Source organism: Parambassis ranga, chromosome 24 (genome assembly GCF_900634625.1).
Source record: "Parambassis ranga chromosome 24, fParRan2.1, whole genome shotgun sequence".
Classification (NCBI taxonomy): Eukaryota; Metazoa; Chordata; class Actinopteri; family Ambassidae; genus Parambassis; species Parambassis ranga.
In genome coordinates, this window is record NC_041043.1 from 3,112,892 (window position 1) to 3,134,240 (window position 21,349).

At 43.5% G+C, this 21,349-nt stretch overlaps 3 protein-coding genes across 6 annotated transcripts in view; 1 reads left to right on the plus strand and 2 right to left on the minus strand.

Moving 5' to 3' along the window:
* The window catches only part of slc24a4b (solute carrier family 24 member 4b), a 30,745-nt gene extending 27,994 nt beyond the window's left edge, over window positions 1-2,751 (minus strand). For all 3 annotated transcript variants that reach the window (XM_028397546.1, XM_028397545.1, XM_028397544.1), the window contains exon 1: window positions 1,953-2,751. In XM_028397546.1, the coding sequence (XP_028253347.1) occupies window positions 1,953-2,115 (163 nt within the window). In that variant the 5' untranslated portion in view covers window positions 2,116-2,751. The remainder of the gene's footprint in view (window positions 1-1,952) is intronic.
* Window positions 2,752-13,960: 11,209 nt separating this feature from the next.
* cpsf2 (cleavage and polyadenylation specific factor 2) lies at window positions 13,961-19,876 on the minus strand. Of its 2 annotated transcripts, XM_028397532.1 has the most exons (15): window positions 19,737-19,876; window positions 19,200-19,366; window positions 18,952-19,111; window positions 18,745-18,850; window positions 18,518-18,647; window positions 18,314-18,429; window positions 17,992-18,179; window positions 17,593-17,883; window positions 17,353-17,453; window positions 17,067-17,270; window positions 16,834-16,986; window positions 16,305-16,527; window positions 15,857-16,171; window positions 15,123-15,257; window positions 14,272-14,364 (listed from the first exon to the last, which is right to left on the minus strand). In XM_028397532.1, the coding sequence occupies exons 2-15, from the start codon at window positions 19,346-19,348 to the stop codon at window positions 14,272-14,274; spliced, it is 2,364 nt and encodes a 787-aa protein (XP_028253333.1). In that variant the 5' UTR covers window positions 19,349-19,366; window positions 19,737-19,876. The 2 variants fall into 2 exon arrangements, with proteins under 2 accessions (XP_028253334.1, XP_028253333.1); XM_028397533.1 differs by lacking the exon at window positions 19,737-19,876 and having other exon boundaries at window positions 13,961-14,364; window positions 19,200-19,348.
* Window positions 19,877-20,096: 220 nt separating this feature from the next.
* Window positions 20,097-21,335, plus strand: ndufb1 (NADH:ubiquinone oxidoreductase subunit B1). Its single transcript, XM_028397588.1, has 3 exons — window positions 20,097-20,171; window positions 20,721-20,865; window positions 21,158-21,335. Exons 2-3 carry the CDS (start codon window positions 20,726-20,728, stop codon window positions 21,192-21,194), a joined length of 177 nt encoding a protein of 58 aa, XP_028253389.1. The 5' UTR covers window positions 20,097-20,171; window positions 20,721-20,725; the 3' UTR covers window positions 21,195-21,335.
* Window positions 21,336-21,349: the final 14 nt, after the last annotated feature.

Genomic DNA, 21,349 nt, shown 5'->3' on the forward strand with positions numbered 1-21,349 from the left:
CACACCCACCCGCAGCCCTCACAGTCAGCCCGCTGCAGCTACCTGTCAGAGCTCGGCCCTGCCCTGCTTCTCCAAACACCTGTTCTTGTCTCCCATGTGGAGCTCCGTCTCACACACACACACACACAGGCCTGATCAGCATGCATGACAGCATGTTGGGCCCCGCCCCTCTTCATGGAGATGTAACCCAGGAGTAGTACATCAAATCCCATCCATCTGGACCGTTCGGCACATCACGCTTCCCCCCCCTCCACCCCTCCTCCCACTCCCATGCTACTATCAATCAAATGAGTGGCAAGCGTAGGGCACAGGTTTTACAATGACATGACAAATGCTCGTTCTTGTTGTGATAGTTGAAAGATGAGGAGGCCATGGCTATTCAATTAGACTTGATTATGCTGAGTGTTTGGGTCTCACAGTTCAGAGGGGATTTTTTGCATTTTCCCTCTCACCAAGTCATGTCACCTTGACATCCCACTATCACCCCCACTGCAGCAGCAGCAGCTGGTAAAAGCAGCTGACGATTCACTGGAAACACCTTCACATGACAAGCACTGTGTGGGTCAGTCAAACTTGATTAAATAAAAAAAAAAAAAGGCAAGCCATTAGTGACATGGGGGGGCTTACTTTGGCTTCCAGAGCTTGCCTTTGGAGATAAGAGATTTGCACTGGCCTGTATGATATCATTGCTGAATAATCTTTTAAGCCTCTTGTTGTTTTTAATGTAATTAATAAAAGTCCCGATACGACTGTTGGAGATCCACATTTAGGCTGTGGTGAATTTACAGCTGCTTTCACCTCTGAGGTCTAAGTGGATACAGATGGACAGAGCCCATGACAGGGTCAGGGACTGAGGCTTATATACAGAAGCACATTGAGAGGTGGAGCGGATCACATGACCAGACACTCTTAGATTTATATGAATCAAATGCAGGAACAAGTCCTCCTAAACATGATAAACAGCTGATCAGTATTATCCTGTGGGTGTGTTTTGTCTAGTTAACCTATGATCCCTGTGGTATGTCAGATATCATTCTTCACCAACATAATGTCAAGGTTGGCTCTTACATTACATAACTGTGTGTGTGTCTGTGTGGGATGCTGTGCGTGATGCGTGATTGCACGGGCCCGAGGTAGGAGTTTGAACATGTGTGCATGGGAGAGCATGCTGTTTGGAGTGTGTGTGTGTGTGTGTGTGTATGAGGGCATCGCACGAATCACGCATGATCAGGCGTCTCACACACTTTGGATATGAATATTTGAACGATCGCCCCTCTCCCCTTTCAATGATCATGTTTGGCCTCTGCGTAAAAATCGGCATCCCTCGATCGCCATGCGGAATCTGGAAACGTGATGCTGCTCGTGAGCCAGTGTGTGTGAAGTCCCGGGCCAGACGCGATGATGCCAGCATTAAACCACGATCCTGAGCTCCTGTGTATAGTGTGACAGCCGATGCGCCTGGCGCCAAAAGAAAAGGCAGATTCTGTACAGGAAAAAATAAACAGCGTAAACTAACTGAATGCGGGTCGCTTTGGTTCTGGTGTCGGTCCGTTACCTGATCGCTGTGTACGTTGGTGTGTGCTGTAATTATGAGCTTGGCTGTCAATGTAAAAAAAAAAAAAAAAAAAAAAAAACGTGCCACTGCCACGGCACGCACACTGCGGCATTTACGCTCAAACAGACGCATTTTCTACTCCAACACTGAGATTTAGACTGAAATAAAATCTGCTAAGACCTGACAATAACATGTGGCAGCCACAAACACCACACACACACACACACTACAACGACGCATTTCTGAAAATGAGAGCAGACCTGCTGCGGTGTCACAATGAAATGTTTGGACCTCACGTCCTTGACATGACAGCGTGGCTGGATCGATCATTACATTTAATTAGGTGGCGGCATGATGGCACTGCAGACCGCTCTGGATCTCTCCCACCTCCACTCACCTGTCTTGGTTAACAGCGCCGACATGCTCCACGCCACGAAGAGGACACTGCAGATGAAGCACACCTGAACGAAAAGCATCTCCCTCCTTTTGCGAACTTTAAATATCTTCGCAATTATTGTCTTTTTGGACGGGCTCACGGCGTCGGTGTCGTCCCGCTCCATGCTTCCTAGCTCGGCCGGCGGCCACTTTTTTTTGCGTCCTTGAAAAAGCCGAAGAAACTGCCCGCCCCGCTCCGCTTCTTCACACGGAACACAGCCGGGATGTGGTCCTCATTTCAAAGCCGTCCAATGCGCAGATGGAGAGTAGTGAAGCGGACAGTGTTCCTTCTCCCCGGCGCAGTGAGGATGCCTTACAGCTGCTGCTGCTGCTGCTGCTGGGACTGCTGGACTGGGCAATGACACGGCGGTCAAATTCCGTAAAGGTCTCCAAATCAATTCAACGACGCTCCTGAAATGAGATTCTGCAAGAGAACGAGTTCTCCCATTGAAAGAACCATCCTGTCCCGCGTGAGAGAACAAAAAAAAATCCGTAGTTTCACTGTTTAACATAAAATGCGTCAGTGTCCGCTCATTAATGTGGGATCGCTCCGGCTGCGTTGTTTCCGCAAACCGCGCGCACCTGCGCCTGTTAAGTGAAACCAATCCGTGTTCATCAAGGTTAATTGTTACATTCGGCAGCAGTCGTGGCGCTCGCCTCGCTCGGGCGCCTCCCCCCTTCACATGAATTCCTCCTCAGTGCAGAAAAGCCGTGCTGCTGCTGCTGCTGATGATGATGATGATGATGAGCGAGGACCATCAGCTGCTCCCAGCTGCCCTCCTACTCCGCGCCCTTCAGCTCCCTCCAATGAGACCGGGCTCCTTTAACTTTCCCCGAGCACTGCATGTACAAACAGCCAGTGATGAGGGAGAGAGAGAGGGGAGAAGAAAAAACACAACCTTTCTTCCTTTATCTCTTCACTGTCCACGCTTAAACCACCGGACAGCTGCTCATCGATCACTCCCGGACCCTGGAGACTACGCGATCTTTCACGTTATTTGCGCGTCGTGGCCGTGGGCATGCCCGATCATGCTATAGTACTCAAAAGAAGCCGTATCCCACTACTACGGCTTTGTTATGAAACCAAATCCAATATGTTTCTGGGTCCCGAGCACAGCCCGTTTAATACCCGGCCTACCAGTCACCTGCTGCCCTCCCTTTTTTGACACTGTGCTGAATAATTGGGGTTATAGATCCGCCGGCTCACGGCCAGCAGCGCAGGCAGGTTTCCCCTTCCTAAACCTGCCCGCATGAAATCATTTCTCGTTGCCTAAAGGTCCTTTGTGCCAAGATTATAGTAGCTTCTGCGTTTGGCTCGTCAGGAAAAAAAATAGCTTCACGCAAACCTCTGCACGCAAGAACATAAATAATGCATTGGAGACCTTTGTATAAATATGTCAGCCATAAAACCAACAACCAGCACGGTAGGGGTTAAAAAGTTCTCATAATTCACATTTGTCATGGGTTTTCTTTACATTTGTATGTGTCGTTTTATAATATGCTGATTCCAACTGGATTTAGCTTTAGCACCAATTACAGGCCTGCCTTCAGTATTTGTCACTGAACACCTATTATTTTGTGACAGCTGTCCTCAACCGGAGCTGTCACTTTGTGTTATAAGAAATAATTGGAGGCTGATTCCCTTGACTCCAAAGTGTACACTATGTGTGAGAGATCAATGCATAAATCTATTGTTGTGGCTCTACTATAAGGAGCCAGGAGACTCAGTGGTATTATTATTTGTGGAGGAAAGTTGGTGCAGGATTGGCTCGGCCTCCCTGCTGTCTCTTCTCAGCTGCTCCTGGAATCATTAAGGAACTTTTAATAGTTTGAATTAAAAGGTGATTATGTTTCCACTTATAAAAACTTTCAGGTTTATACAGATTAGCAGCCTACAGTATGGAAGTCAAGCTGTGTCCAAAGGCAGCACAATAAGACCCACCAGATCTACAGGCAATATAATAATTTACATGTTTATGTGTTGCCGCCAGAGGCTTACAATATGTAGAATATGAGAGGCATTTGTCTTAATGCTAAATAAGTTTAACCCGCTGCTGCCTGTAGCTTCATATCTCTCTGTGCACTACAGTTTTTACACCAAAATGGCTGCACATGTTTGAATTCTTGAATATGATTAAACGCATCGGAGAAGAAAATAACCAATCAACTCCGTTCCTTCTGCCAGGAGACAAATTTAACACCAGAAAACACGGTTAGTAAAAAAAAAACAGCCTACAGGCCAGTTTTTGTGTCATTTACTGTACTCCATTCTCTTCAGTATCTAAGCCAACTGAATGATAATGAGAAGCTGCTTGGATAGAAATAGATGTATGACTGAATGAAGATGGGACAAATATGACAAAGGAGGGGAAATCAGCATGTCGTGTTTACATCTGACCCAGGAGTGAATGTGAGTTCAAAAGCAGGTTGTTAGTGTAAACTACATGCTGCTTTAGTAGAGTAAGATGTGTGAGTTTGTGGCTGAAATTTCAAACAAAATGACACATTTTGAAAATGAGTATGTTCTCCAGCACCATGTTTACATGGCTGCCAAACTGAGCTGGGGCTGATACACACCTGTGACTAGAGTCATTGACCCAGGTGTGAATGCTGTTCACACTGGGGAAATCAATCCAGCTAGAGATTGATTTCAATCTAACTCTCGGAGGTGGATCTAGCCGGATTGGCTCAAATGTGGCTCAGGTCTGAACATGATACTACTACAGTGTTCAGTTCGCGTACAAAAGCCATATGTAAACAACCAAAGAACTATGACAACTTTGCCCCGAGTTTATTTTAGACAGGGCTACAAAGGAATAAACTGCTTTTTAAACCAGAAAAAAACAGAAGAGCGACAGGACACAGCGACACAGGACAAAAAAAAAAACACACAATACATGTGCACACGCGGTCCTACCATGGCCTGAACAGACTCTGTATAGTACGAGGCGCCACCTAGCGGTTTGGAGGACAACAAACAAGCCGATTAAGCCGGATTGAGCGTGGACACGCATGTGTGATAGCCAGATTTGAAAATAGGTCTGGTCCAATTCACAAAATGACACATTATTCCTTTAACACCTGGGTACAGTCTTGTTCTGCATTTACAAACCAGCATTGGAGGATTTCTGAGGCTACAGAGCACAAGCTGCTCTCTTTGCCTTCAGGCCTGCTACGGGTCACCTTAGCTGCCAAGATAACAGACAGGAAGGCTGCCGCACCCTCACAGCATCCACTGCACAGGCACAGGTTGACAAAGCTGAAACAGCATGTCAAATTTCTCCCATCAGCACTGCTGCCCACTTAAGCAAAAAAAAACATGCAGCATATAAGGGGTCAAAGGCCTCGCACTCTGACGCAATCTCCTGCACACTGAGGTTATGTAAAATCAGAAATGTCCCTGTCCGCCCTCCAAGAACAGTTACCCGACATTTCCAAGAAGCGCTCCAGATGTTGTGTGTGTGAGGAGGGGAGGGGGGGGTGATAGTTAAACATGAAAGGCATCGCAGGTCTTTTAGTTTGGCCTTTCTGAATCTGTCATCAGGTCTTTATCCTGCCGCCTGGGTCTTTTGCATGCACACATACACATAAACATGTGTGACTCGTGCCCATGCCAAAGGATTAAGTCCCCTCCAGTCCCCTGCCCACACAGCAGGCAGGCAATCGGGGAGCAGTGCCAGGGCCTGCTTACAGAGATTTAGCCACTGCTTTACACTCCCTGACTCAGTCAAATGCACACATGCCTTCCTTGCCTTCTGCAGGGTGCAGTGAATGGATGCTGATCTGCAGCAGAGATAATAAGTGTGTGTGAACTGCGGTCTTAGCTGCGGGGAGACAGCGAGAGACTGGCTTTGTAGGAGCAGATGTCAAAAGGAGCAGTCAGAGTAATGCAAATGTGTTGTTGGATATAAATGCCAAGCATGTGTCATGTCGTTGCAATGCAGCTCACTAATGATTTGATGTCATCTGTGTTAACAATGAAGTGTATGATTGTTGCACAACAATTGCCGTTTGACTCAGCGCTGCTCATTTCAGCTTCCAGCTCTATTATTGCTGCGATGATTCATGTGGGTTATTCACTGGTTTAATGCAGTGACTAAGATCCAGTCTTTAAGGGCAGCATGAGTTTGTTATTGTGAAGATATTTTGTCAATGTGACATTTTACTATGTTGGCTTTTGAATCACGAGATAACATTGTGGGCTAAACAGCGCAAGTAAGCTTTGATAAACATGTAGTCTGTGCTAGTTGCTAATGATTGTAATATTTTAATATATTCACAATGTTACTGCATAGCTTTCGGATTTATTGACATTCCACTCTATAAAAAATGCATATTGACAAAACACCTACTACGGAGACACAACTGATATTTTACTTACCAGAGTGAAGCACGCATTGGTGCGAGTCAGACCTGATGTGACATGACCGTTCTTATCCACTCTGGCTTAGCTTGCTAATGCTAACCTAGTTCAAAACTGAGCTAACATTAGCTACGTCACTTGTACCATTACATGTTAGAGTGTATGTAACATGAAAATAGTATGGCAGTTCAGCACCTCTGTAGGTTCAGACTGAAAAGTTAGCAGCAAATTGACAGCAAAAAACTCATGAAAATCATGACAATATAATGAGAATATGTTAATAAAGGTAAACCTTATTAGGATTAAAGCCCTTTTGACACATTGTATGTTTTGCTTTCATGTTTGGTTAGTGTGATAGATGCCAGGTTGTATCTTTAAACACATGAACTGTTCCCTTGTTCATATACAGTGAGAAAAAGGGCAGCTGGAATATGTTCTGTCCTTTTGGAGAGTTTGAACAACAGCTCTACTGTGCTGGGGGTGTCCCATGTATGAGAATGGCTGATTGTGCTGTGAGGTGGATGGAGGTAACACTGAACCAGTAAAAACTCAAGGTGTACCTTCCAATAACATACAGCTGGCAACTCATATAGTACTAATTACCTGAAGGCAGATGGAAGCAGAAATATCTGCAGCTCTGAACCATTCTATTCTTCAACCTGCCAACTCTTGCTGAGCCCTCTTTAGCCAACGTAGCAGCCATACAGTACGAGCATACAGTGCACACACACACACACACATGCAGGACACGTCTCTGGAGACCTGCTGATTTTTTTTACTCCGTGCAAAAGCTTCTCAGGCAGCTGCAGGAATAAAAATCAAATATTCATCATGAGCGTTGAGCATTCTGTGGCAGCACCGCAGGTTTATTTGTATGCCTGCTCAGGTGTGAAGAGTACACAGGAGCAACACAGAGTCTAATCTGTGTATTCTTGGAGGCACCAGTCATCTCCTGTACCGCTTCCTTTATCATCCTGGACATGAAAACTGGTGCAGCTGTTCCCAACAACCCGAGAAAACTGGATCCATGTTCTTTTTGTTTTTAGACATATGCTCCAGAAATTGAACAAATTGATCATTCCTGTGTGTGTGTGTGTGTGTGTTTCATGCCTGCTGATTTTTTTTTATCTCTTAAAAAAATCTGTTACATAACAGATAATGGGTGCCAGAGTGGAGTGCAGTAGGTGGCTTCTGACTTAGAAAACCTGCTGTTGTACATTTTCTGCATAGATTCAGGCACTGCAGAATCTCATGGACACTTCAGTCCAATGAATAGATACTAGCTGTGGCTAGCAGTGGTTGTTCAAGCTTGTTGAGTTCAAATGAAGATGCTCTTACGGCAGGGCGTCCACCCCCTCTGCAACGTTACAGAACATCCACCGCAGAGGAAGAATTGGCACAAACTGGCACATAGGTTTACATGGATTAAATGAAGTGATAACAAGTGATCAAGGGTCAAAGATCAAGAACACTGGGACTTTCTGTGCAGATATTCATTTGAGCACAAGCATCATGAAGCTGGATAAAGAGCTCACAGTTTGCCCAGAAGAATGAGACTGAGAACGACTTAACCTTTTGCAACAAGCTGCACATAAATAACTTCATTATCCTTCTGTCTGCGGAGCAGGAATGGACGGAGGCAAAGAGCAACCTTTTCCCCTTTGCAGAAAGGAGCGGAGAGGCCTATTCAGACTGACCACAGAGGTTATGCCAGCAGAGGCAGTGCAGCCCATTCATCCTGGGAAGATAGCATCAGTCGCAGACGCCGTATTAATGCAGACGGCAGTGCTCTGAAACAGAGGACGAGCGAGGGAGACTTCCTTCACTTCATTCACTGGAAGGGTTGAGGTATAGGGATGGAGAGAGGAGAGGGAGGGAGGAGGGGGAGCATCCCATAAAGTCAATTAGCTGGTAGATTTCCCTGTTGTGTGATTTCATCACCCTGCCCACCTCCGTACTGGACACAAAAGTTATAGGCACTGTGTGGGAGGATGATGAGTAGGAGTTGTTAATGTCACAGTGTTATTATTCATAAGCAGGCACGAGGTGCAGAGTGTGCTTTTTCATCAAAAACTTTTTTTAAAGGAGGATTCTGCTGATTTTTGTTACTATCAAATCATTATGTACACAGCCTGCTTAGCTACCAGCGTTAGCTAAATCTAGCTTCACTTACAAAGATAAAGTATGACATCAGAATTAAGAATATATGCTACATTTAGAAGCATATGCTAATTTCTGCTAACCAAAGTTGTTTCCACTCATCTTTATCCATTTTTGTCTTCTTAAAAGATCTTTTTTTTTATTCTGTACTTTGAAAAATGTGACGTTTCCAGTGTGAAGTCATTTGAAGCCCCTGTGGGAAGCAGCACCTGAGTCCACCTAAACTCCAGTTTAATCCACATACAAAGACATGAAGTGCATAAGGATTTAAAAGTAGGGTAGGAGATTTCATTCTGATGCACTTTTTGTTAAATTAGTGTAACTTCTCTTTACAATCCGATAGCAACCAATTAGTTAGGGAGTTTTGCATTAAAACGAAGAATATTAATCATTTGTGGAAGCTATAAAACGCTAAAAACATCAGCCAATCCTGGACCCTGTGCGGAGTATTGGTTGGTTGTCACTCTCCTCCTGCTCTGCGCGCACCAGAGAGGTACGTGCATGATGGCCGAAGTCGCAGACCGCAGCTTGTCTTCAGGTAATGCAGGTCCATGTGATTGGGAGGCGTGTGTTTACTTTTGAAATCTGTCTGACTCTCACTGAGTTTTCAAAATCTCCTACCCTACCTTTAAAGTGGTCAGGGAAAATTTCATTCTTAATGTGAATAAACAAGCTAACCCTAGCATCAATATGCCAACATGGCAGACAGAACGATAAATCTACACTGGATCTCAGATGCAGTCACTATGAAGTATAATAGGCAGTTTAAGGAAGTTGGCCATCATCTGTCTGGTGTAGGGGAAGCACTCATGTGTTGTGATACAAGTTAAAACAGGCAGAATAATGTGGACTTTCTGCTGGGCTGAGGTCTGCAGGCCCACACTCTCACTGCTGACATTCAGACTGCTCAAACATAAACGGCGGTAGTAGTGCTGAGTCACTTCTCTGGATTCACACTCCCCGGCCTGGCCCACACTCATTTTCACGTCAACATCATTCACTGCGGATGATTCAGCCTTATTACACGTCCCAGTGACATGCCGGAGGGTTGTCCTGAGTTTAGGAGAGACGTCTGCAGGGGTAAACACAGGGTACTAATCTTCATCGTGTTTTCAGAGCACCAAATTAATCATCGGCAGGCTCTCCTCGAGGCTCTCACGGTGGTGTCAGCCATGTCACATCAGATAAGGCCGGTTCCCTCTGATGTGCTGAGTGGAAAGAGCAGGCCAGCCAGGTTGCATTCTGCTGACTGGCTGGAACCACATGTCAGCCTGAATGCAGTTTGCTAAGAGGATGATACTGCCCTCATCCAAAGAGCAGGATCCTCCATCCTCTTCCCTGCATCGCCTCAAGTTACGGACAACCGACTGGTCAGGTTTGTTTTGCTCCTACATTGAAGAATGTGCTGTTTGTACTCAAGCCAAGCCAAACAATCTCATGTGATCTGTCCTAAATACCCAGTCACACACACACATGATGATGAAGTCATCCACATATCCCTGCCAGGGACTCAGCCAGGATCAGCCCCTGCCATGAATACACCCAACAAAACGCATTGTTTCATCAAAAAAGACAACATGGCAGCTGCAGTATTGTGGACCGTGGATAATCTGGCAGCGAGCACCTTGGTGGATTTGTGCTCGTGAGCATTGCTGCTTTGTGGACGAGTGTGAAGAACAGGTTGCATAAGAGGATCACCACGCTGTAATTCAGGATTCCTCTTCAGAAAGGTCTTTCTGTGTGCATCTTAAAGAGTGGATGAGCATAAGTGGTTACTTTACTGAAAGACCATTACTGCTGGATGACACATGCAGATTATCCATAGACAGAGGACTTAGGGAAGAGATGGAGAAAAGGAGTGAGGAAAGGATGGAGCGGGACTTAAGAAGTGAGGAGCATGAGATGGAAGAATTACATTTTACAAAAAGAATTCCAAATGTTTGGAATGTCCAAAACATATTTACTGGCACTCACTAGTTAAAGGTAGGGTAGGAGATTTTAAAAACTCAGTGAGAGTCAGCCAGATTTCGAAAGTAAACACACGCCTCTTTCTCTCGGAGCTCACCCTGAAGCCACGCCTCCAATCACGAGAACGTGCATTACCTGAAGACGAACTGCGGTCTGTGACTTCGGCCATCATGCATGTACCTCTCTGGTGCGCGCAGAGCAGGAAAAGAGTTACAACCAGCCAATACTCCGCACAGGGTCCACCCAGAGGATTGGCTGATGTTTTTAGCGTTTTATAGCTTCCACAGATGATTAATATTCTTCGTTTTAATGCAAAATTGCCTAACTAGTTGGTTGCTATCGGATTGTAAAGAGAAGTTACACTAATTTAACAAAAAGTGCATCAGAATGAAATCTTCTACCCTACTTTTAAATCCTTATGCACTTCATGTCTTTGTATGAGGATTAAACTGGACTTTAGGTGGACTCAGGTGCTGCTTCCCACAGGGGCTTCAAAAGACTTCACACTGGAAAGGTCACGTTTTTTCAAAGTACAGAATAAAAAAATGAACTTTTAAGAAGACAAAAATGGATAAAGATGAGTGGAAACAACTTTGGTCAGACACGTTCTAAAAGTGTAGTTTCACAAATGCCCACTCGAGAGTGCCTCATAAATGTCCATGTTAAAACCTTAAATAAGCATGTTTACAGCCTGGTACAAAAATAAAACTAACAAACAAATCTATCAATTTCTATCTTTATACTGTTATTCTAGTATTTATCAAAATGCTGCTATTTAGTCACAACCTGTGCTTGATCTCAAAAACAATAAAAAAAAAAGCCTGAGAAACATCAGCATGATGTCCGTTTTAGGAGAGAGACAGTTCCATTTTTAGAGCAAAGACTCATGGATTTCCGTGCTCTATGCTGTGTTTGAATATTTCATAGAAATGTGTCCTCTTTTCACATTATTACACTGATGTCATTGGCATTAAGTGGTCTGCTTAGTGTGGCAACTAGGAATTCAAAAGGGATTAAATTCATTCATCCTCCACTCTGCACAGATGAATGGATATGCACCACCAAGATGCTCCTTTGTCATGTCGTGCAGCGTGAATATGTCTGAGTACAGTATGAACTTGTGTGTGTGTGTGTGTCGCCCTGCAGCCAGGTTATGGATTTATGATTTGATGCAGTCTGACAGATTGGCAAGCGCACTTGTTGAGTGGAAAGCAGATCTATTGGTGGCCTCCAGGGGGCAGAGTGGCCTCTGGGAGATTCTGCCCTGTGCTCTTGGCTTATCTGCTCGTTACATTAAAACAGGGGCTTCTGTGACAGAGTCAGCATTATGAAAGCTAAGAGGATTAGCTGATGGACATTTCTGGCGTTGCCGGTCAATTATCAAAATGAAAAGCAGTGACTGGGCAAGGCTGGCATGCTCTGTGGCACAGAAGAGCTCCTCTCTCTCTCTCTCTCTTCTCCTCATCTCCACTCTAGCTCTCTCACTCAGCTTCTGTCTGTCACAGGTTATTGAAGTTCAGGAGGGAGGGAAATAAATAAATAAATGAAGGCATCATTGGTGCGTTTCTGAACACGAAAGTTTGTGCGTGTGTGAGCCACGGATTAAAAAAGAGCATTTAAATTTTAATGTTTCTAAAGTGCAAACTGTATGTTATGCAACAGGCCTGCAATCAGCCATCCATCCGTGCTCAAGTCTAACTCCTCCAACCATGATCACCCATCCACACACACACTGCTCGCTCTCACTGTCCTACTTAAGTGTGTGTGTGTGGGTATGTGATTGTTTAACAGGCTATCATAGTAGGAGGAGTCTCAAACGTTATGATGTCACACCGTGGGCACGTGTGATGGTGGGAGAGTTGGGGGTGATGAGGAGGAGTTGGGGGTGAGGTGGACGAAGGTTGTTTTGGTGTATCCATAAAAGTGGCATTCCACAGCTGGCTCTGCATTAAGGATCTACCCTGGGGATTCACACAACGCTGCAAGAGTAATCAGCTGAGTCGATGTGCCACCATGGCGGCAGTGGACACAGCGCTCTGGCAATAACACCCCCACCCCCCCACCAGATCCACCGTCCACACTCTCTTATCATCCAACTTTCTAATACAGCAGTTACACCTCAGTGAGGCACAGCAGAGGTGAGGCTGTATATCCATGTGTGCCAGAAAAAGATAAGAAAACAAACCGCTGAAGCATTTCATTATTTTTTTTTTACTCCAGTAAGGCAGGGAGGTAAATATTTTTTTTTCACAGAGACAGTTGGTTAAAATATAAAGCGTGCAGTAATCCTAGATCACTACAGTAGGATGAATTATATTCGATCCCAGTTATCACTTTGGGGACAATGTCATCTCACTGCTGTGTTACAGATGGTCCTGCTGCATTGGCAGATTTGATATGGGTATTCAGAAGCTGGTTACATACAGCTGAAAAATGTCTCCATCTGCTGTTAATGTGGGAACTAGTCAAGTGTGGTGATCCTTCAAACGGCACATGCAGATGGGAGGCTTTTATTTTGAAAAATATTTTTGTTTCCATGAAATTACAATTTTACATATGATGACCAGTTAATTCGTTTTTTTTGGTGGAAAGTGGTTGTGTGTTCAGGGACAGATGATGATACACCTCCAGGGGTTGACTGATGCAACAGATTTGAATGTATGCAAACAGTTGTCCCCTGTGGCTCTGGAGCCTTTGCAAGGTGATGTTATAGAAGGGATGTTCTGATGAGGATAGATTTATGATGTATGGTTGAAATCTCTTTTAGCCTGGTTTATCTGGTTATCAAAATACATTCATCTATTTGACCTTAGTCATATGTTTATGACAAATGTCTGATTCATTCACCCAATCTTCATTGATTTATCATCTCTTATGGTTTTTAAGGACTCTTATTTATCTAATTTATTATTCTCTATTGTTTTAAATTATTAGGATTATTTAGAAGGTTGAGGTCAAATATATTGATGATCTTCTACTTTGACTATGATTGACTTTTCATATATGGATGTACTGCCATGGTACTCTGCATATAAAACTGGTATTGTCTGCACTCAGTGACAAAAATCCATTAAAATATGAGTCATTTTGATTTGCTCCACTCATATGTAAATTTGTTGGTGTACTGCCATAAATAAGCCACACTATAGAATTCAACACGCAACTTTGATGTTGTCACAAGCAGAAAAAAAAAAGACTATAAACCTGCTGACATGAACAAATATAATCAAAACATACGTGACCAGGATAAAGACTGCACTACAGAATCCAATATATTTCTCCTGCTGCTGTTCTCGCCAATCAGAGGAGATGGATGATGGATTATACAACCCTACCTCTGAGAGTGCTGCCACTCCTAAGAGTCTATTATAGAATACATCTTAGACCACGTCTGAAATGTAATGTTACGTGTTACTGTCACGTCTTAGTCAGGTCTCAAAATGTGTTCAAGTTCCAGCGCAAACTGTGGAAGTCTGAGACAAACCTTTCAGTGCATATTTTAATGAAAGAATAGGAAGCAAAAAAGCTTTCCTAACATAATTAAATGTTTGTACAGTGGGAAGAATATGAGAACCTCTGGGTTGTGTCACACAGATGGATCAGCCTGGAGGAAGTGTCCGTCCTTCACTTTGAAGTTAAACTAATAATAAAAAAGTTATCTGGAAAGAATATAAAAGTGAGAATGTACAACGAGGTTTACAGTGAAACAGCTGGAGCAGCCCATGTGGGTACACAGTCCTCGTAAAGGATTGTCTTTGTATTGCCATGGTGTGCTCTGCTGCTGCTGCTGCTATACAATAGCATACTGCTGATAGAGCAGCTCCTGGATCTTATAGTAGTCGTCACACAAGCATCCTTCCAGGCCGATGCGTCCAGCCTCCGTCTGGAAATAAGAGCAAAAAGATGCACGGGTCATCTCCTTTAACAACAACACCTTTAAGCACCAGTCTTTTACACGACACTGCTTACTCCTAAGATAAATCTTCCTCCCTACAGACTAATGATTTCTCAGTTAAACAGCACACAAACACACATGCTACTTTAACAGTCTCACTGCTCTTTGATTTCATTTTCTGGGTTGCATCTATTTTAGGCTCTTGTCAATTATGCAGTTTGTTGTTAGAACCCAGACTCACTGCGACTTTTCCTTCACTTCCTTTTTCCTTAAATTTTGCCTGCGATTGTTTTTCTTCTGAGGTGAAATGTAATTTTTTGCCATAGGGATTATTATATCCTACTTAGATTATATTTGTTTTTTCTTTGTGTTCAGTGATCCATTAATATAATGTTTCATTCTATTATGTACAAATAAACAAATCTTAAAGAAGAGATGCAGTTTTCAAATTGCCCATGTGAACTCTAAAACATGTTTTCTTTACATCTGTACTGGATTTTGTTCGTAAATACTCGTCGTCATTGGAGATGCAGCGATAAATTATGCTCTGCAAGCAAACATTTCATTCACTAAAACGCTATCCATTTACACAATCTTTTTTTCACATTATCCTTTAAAATAATCAATATGAGATATTCTGCTTTTTGCTGTGCTGTCTGTGCAACAAATGTCCTCTGCTGTGGTGAGTAGCCTTGTGAGAAGCTGATGGATAGTGTTCTCAGCGAGCCAGAGGGAAGGACACTCACCCTGCGGACGGCCACCATGTTGTTGCATACCAGCACTCCTCCCACGAACTCGGCCTGGATGCCCTCTCTCAGCAGGACCTGCTTGAAGTCAGACAAGCGAGGCTCATTGATGAACACCGACTGATGTCCTGGAATCTGGAGGGAGAATGGGAGCCAGCGGTCAGAGACTTTCTCAGAAGGGCTGTCAGAACTGCTTATTCACCCGTTTGGACATCAGTACGATCAGAATCACATTACTTCACTTCTCAAGAGTCCAAAAGTCTCATAGGCTCCATTAGCTATCTGTTCTCTCTTGCTTTTCTTTCTGAGCCTCAGGACATGACTATAATAGTTTTGTTCCACTGGCTGCAGCAGCTTCTGGGACCTAAAGTAATTTTGCTCCTCACACTCACACACAGGAGCGAACTCATCTGCATGACTGCAAAGACTCTAGAAATGAGGTTACCTGTCAAAACAAGTAAGCTCTGAGCTCAATCAAAACAAAGTATCCTCTTTAGCTTTCTTCCACTTTTTTATGACTTTCTCTGTGAGAAGGAGGCAACCTTACATTAGTGAGTCATTGTTTATATTTTCAATAGTATCTTACAACTCAGTAACAGCAAAATAAAGGATGTATGGTTTGCTCATCTTTCACACTGTGAGGCTATTTTCACAGGCATTGTATGAAGAGGGCTGTGCATATGGGCAGAAGCTTGTTACTGGATTGTTTAATAAGGTATTTCCAGGTTCCTCACCTCGTTTGAAGGCAGCGGCTCCAGCGTGGGAATTACATCGCTCTCCTCAGATGTTTCCTTCTCGTCCTCTCCAAACAGGTTCTTCATGGCACGCTGTGCTGCCGCCGCTGTGGCATTGTGGTCAATGCCGAGGTCGGGGGTGATGTCCATGGTCAGTTCCCCGTCGTCCACTTCATCTTTCACCCCCTCTTCCAGCATCACACCGGTGTCCACCTTCACAATGCGCATGTCCAGCACGCCATCAATCCACGCTAACTCTGTGTCTTTGGCCTTGCAGAACATCAGCGAGCTCACCAAGGAGTCTTTTAACCGCACCTGTACCATGACAAGAGGAAGACAGAAAGGTCCAAAATAATCTGATGATGACAGACTGATCAGATTTTTATCACAGTAGAATTCAACATTTTTAATCTACTAAGTAAATAATCAGTGCTTTACTGAGGCTGACCTGGTAAATGTGTGTCTCACTAGTGGCATCCACTGTTTCCTGAAGTTTGGGTGTGTAAACCTTGATATCCTTGCTGAATGCCTTGCAGGACTCAGCCAAGTCCAGACTGGCTTCTGGTGGACCATGAACGATGACTAGCTGTCTGGGTTTCATTTGATTGATAATCTTCTTTATGGAATCGCCATCAGAACGACCTTCATAGTCTATGTATGTTATCCGTGCTCTGTAAAGAAATTCGACAGGGTCAGGCCTTTGAATGTTGCCGATTAGTTGTTAAGCATGAGTTGGGACAGAATTCATTGATGGAGAGAGATTGCTGAGTCAACATAACCCCTTTTTCGGCATCACTTAGCTTGATGTACATTCATTTACACCCATTTGCATTTGGACACCATCCAACACACAACAACCGTGTGCTGCACTGTAATGTTGGCCATTGACCAGCTGGCAGGGCAGAGAAACTAACATAGCATAATGAGAATTTAAAGTTGTAGCTGTAGTTGCAGCAATAAGTCCAGTAAGCACTGACTTGATTTCAAGGCTTTCCATGCTTGAGATGCATTTGGTGGGGACGACAGACAGATCCTGGTCCATGGGCTCATCTCCGTTGGTCAACCCAGAGTCCAGTTTGTTCTTCTCCTCCTCTGTAGCTTGAAGTTCAGGAACCAGGAAGTCCTCTAGCCTTTAAAAGCACAACATAAGTTTATAGGTAAAATTGTGCTTTGTGCAATCTGTAATCTGAATCTGTCTGAAGTGGAGTACCTGATGATCTCTCCGTACTCATCCCATTTGATTCTTTCCTCGTGTGTGGGGAACATAGGATAAGACTTTTTGGCCTGTTTGAAGAAACTGCCTTTACGGCTCCCCTCGCCCTTCATCATCAGGTCGTGGTGTTTGGTTTTCACAATGGCTGGCTGGTCAAGATCGTCGTCCATGTCGCTCTCATCACTGGAGTCTAAATCCACCCTGACAAACCCGACAACATTAATTCTGAATGCACTACCATTTCTCAGTCATCCATGTCCATCCGATTTGTACATGAACTTACTCTTTGGCTTGTTCAAGTTTTTTTGCTGCTTCTTTTTTTACTTTCTCCTTCTCAAGGTATTCATCCAACTCCTTGCCTTCCAGCTTCACTCTTTTCCTCACCTGTCATATTAAAAATGAAGCATGTATATATGAATGAATTTGTGAGACAGGAGCTTTTCATGGGGCAAAAGGCAGCATGAGCAGATAAATCTTCTCCCTCTGCCATAGTATATCATCAGTGTGTGACTACTGCTCTCACCTCCAGATCCAGCATCTTTTCTCCAGGGTTGTCAATGAGATAGCGGGCTAAGGTTCCAGGGGTGGTGCGGTATGTGAGGATGATGGAGTTTTTTGCATTTTGGCCCCACTGGATGAAAAGTTCCCGGGAGAAGCCGGACTCAAGGTCCGGCTGGCTGCAGAGTACCACCTTAGGGTTGGGCACCCGGGCCAGGTCTGCCAGGCTGTGACACAGGGTCAGGTGTCGGAACTGAAAGGGGTTATTTCTCTTGTCTTCAAAACACCTCATGAGCTTGTCACTCATCCACTCCACCTACAAAGAATCAGCACATTAAGAGTTATGACAGCTGGAAAGAAAACATGACTTGTGGTATGATTGTTTATTTACTGACAAACAAAAATCGATTTCCGTTAAGGATACCTGGGACTTGGAGAACTCCACCACATTATAGCTGACATTGTTAAGCAGCGCAAGTGGGTAAACTCCCAGCCCAGCGTCTTTTGTCCTCCAAATCTGGTCTAGGAGCTGAGCAAGCTCCAGCACACGCCCAGCTGTATCCACGGCAATAAGGACATTACCGTCACCACGCAGGGTCTCCATCACATTGGCTTTGGGAGGGGAAATGAGAAATAAACTGACTCACTTATCTGTTATTTGACTCTATGAATATAGTAGTTAGAGGCAGGACAGAGAGTAGAATGACAAAAGGAACATCACATCACATGCACATAACACTACTTACTGAGCAGCTGCTCATCTCTTTGTTTGCGTCGTGGTTGGACATATGTAGCATTGAAAGAGTCTGTAATCAGTAAGGACGGACGACTGATACTCTCCAATGTGCAGCCATTGAGATGTCTGAAAGAGAAACAGTGAAGCAGGTCATAGGCTTGAAAATAAAACTCCAATAAACATTCAATTTCATGGATGTGGTGTTTCTGCTTACATTTCTCTCTTGTGGTTAAAATCCACAGCGTACACAATCTCTTCCTCCCCATCCTTCACAATTTTCCAAATAGTGCCTCCAATCATGTGTCCAGCTGGAAGAGGAGTGATGGAAAGACCATGCCCCTTTCCTGTCAGGGAAAAGAAGATATAAAATACACATTCCTATATTTCATCCATGAGCTGGAGTGAGTGGACTTGAGCTTTGAGGGACTGCAGCGAACTCACCTTTCAAATTAACAATCTGTGAGTATTTCAGCTGCTGGATTTTATCAAAGGCACTGTCCACATCATCAAGGGTGAACAGTGTGAAATCTTCACTGTTGTTTCGAGACTAAGTGGACAGAACAAAAGAAGAAAGCTAAAGTATTCATGCAGGACAGCTCTGAGTTAAAAATCTTTACATACATGTACATTTCTTACACCTTCTCTTACCTGATACAGATCATACATGAACATCTGACCCATCTTGTAGACAGGAATGGTGGCATAGATTGTACAATTTAGACCCAGTTTTCCCACAGCGTAAGGCAGTGCACCCAAATGGATGGGGTCAGGGTGTGAGAGAAGCACAGCATCAACCTGGTGAACATATCTGAAGACGGAAACAGACACAAAAAATGTTTCGACCTAGAGAACAGAAGAAAATTTGGTGTAAATGATTAGATTAAATCTGTCCTTACCGTTTCATAGCATCGATAATGTCCATTGAGAAGTTCTCATCCCAGCCACAGTCCAGGAGGAAGCGAAATTCATCCACCTGCAGCAGGTAACAGAGGGCGGACTCCTCCTGGACCCCTGACACGGCTGTCAGCTTGATAATGGACGTCATCTTCCTTTAGTTGTTGGGCTGAAAGTAAAATTACAGTTGTATCATTATGCCGACTGCTCAGTCTAACTTTAAATCGTAATGCTCTGTACGTCTCGTATGACGGCTGGGCAAAAAGCTCATTCACTTAAATTATGCATCAACGAAAACAAACAAAACACGTTTGCATCACAATACATTTTATAAGAAAGCATATTCATAATAATGCAAAATGACAAGTAGATTATGTATCTGGCTAATCGAACGGTTAGTAAAATAAGTAAAATATCAAGCAACAGTTCACAGCTCACACAATCAGTAGCGAATTACCCGGCAAAGTGTATTTAGCATGCTAGCTAGGTTTTAGCTTGTGGATGTAGCTAAAGAAAAGACAGAGAAGCGTGTAACATACCATTAAATATAAGATAATATAACGTATCTTCAGCTGCTGCAGAAACGCGGTTAAGTGGGGTTTGTATAATTTAAACGTTAACACATTTCGGTTAGCTCTTTCTGAATAAACACATTAGAGGCAGACATGTTTGCCGCTACGTCACGTGTGAAAGGGCTTAGGAGCGTACCAAATACAGCGGTGCCATTAGAATAGTTTTTGTAAAAATATATTAAAAGCTATCCATCACAAGCTATATTTTAGATAGCTGTGAATAAAATATATATAGCTCACAGTGTATCTAAAATTCCACCACACGGGTCACGGTGACAATAACAATATTTTCTTTTTTTTTTTCATATATCCACATAGGAGTAGCTCCGTTGGTAGAGTCCAATGTCCTTAGCTTGCTTGGTGAACGAAGAGCTGAAGGCCACGACTTGGTGTAAACAGAAGGTAATGTTTTAGATAGTTTAAGTTTGTGTTTGTTTAAGACATTGCACTCTTAAAATGTTAACTACGCTACACACGCAGTAACTATGTAAAGAGAATAACTATCCCCAAGTAAAATCTGACATCCATTACCACGCTAACAGTTTAGCATTACAGACGCTGCTAGCTCGGGTGCAGCTACTTTGTGTCAAAAGTATAGAATGTACATAGTTATCAGTATATAGCTGAGATTGATGGGTTGCTGTAATCTGAATTGTGAAAATTGTGTAATATTGCAAGATGTGCTATGGATGAGGTTTGCCTGTCAAACCGTTGAATCGCAGTCAAAACAATGTCTACACATAAAAGCAGGTTAAAACAGTGCTTTGAGGTGTCCACAAACATGATGTGTCACACATCTTTAATCACATTTTTTTGTATCTATTTCATAGTACTACTGTCTACTTAATACACAGTGGAATTTCTTAGTCCTAAAATAATTGTCTTTATTAGCTCAGTCCTTGAAGAAGACATGCATGTCTATATAAATGTCTGTTTTGCGTCTTCCTGCAGGAACCATGGTCAACTTTGCAGCAGTTGTCCGTGATTATTGGATGCATGCCCTGGTGCCTATGGGCTTTGTGATCGGATGGTACCTTGACAGACAACAGGACCATAAGCTGACAGCTTTTAGGAACAAGAGTGTTTTGTATAGCAGGTAAGGAAAAGTAACGGTTCTGAATAAGATAATCCTTTATTAATCTACGAGGTTCAACAATTTCAGCCACATTTGAGTGGACTAGGACCAATATATTTTGTGTATCAATCATGATAGTTGGCACTCAGATTATATGCAGTGTCTGTGTGGATTCTCTAATCCATGAGACCAGTAGCCTTAATTTAAACCCTTGAAAGTTATATGCAGTGTTTTTTTTTTAAACGGGTCAGATGAATCACTAATGACTTGTTTAAAATGGAAGGCTAAGCATCTGAAACTGATTTCTCTGTAGGCCACTGAAGCCTGGCGAGGAGGTGACCTGGAGGTAGACTTCCTCTTCCTGGAAGGTCCAGTTGCCTGTGATGTAAATGATTGATGGGTGTCCCTCAGATTGCAATATTTAAGAGTCCTGTACCAATGCTTTTGATTTGTATCAACCAATAATAAAAACATGCTCTTTGTCATCAAAATTTTAGTCACATAA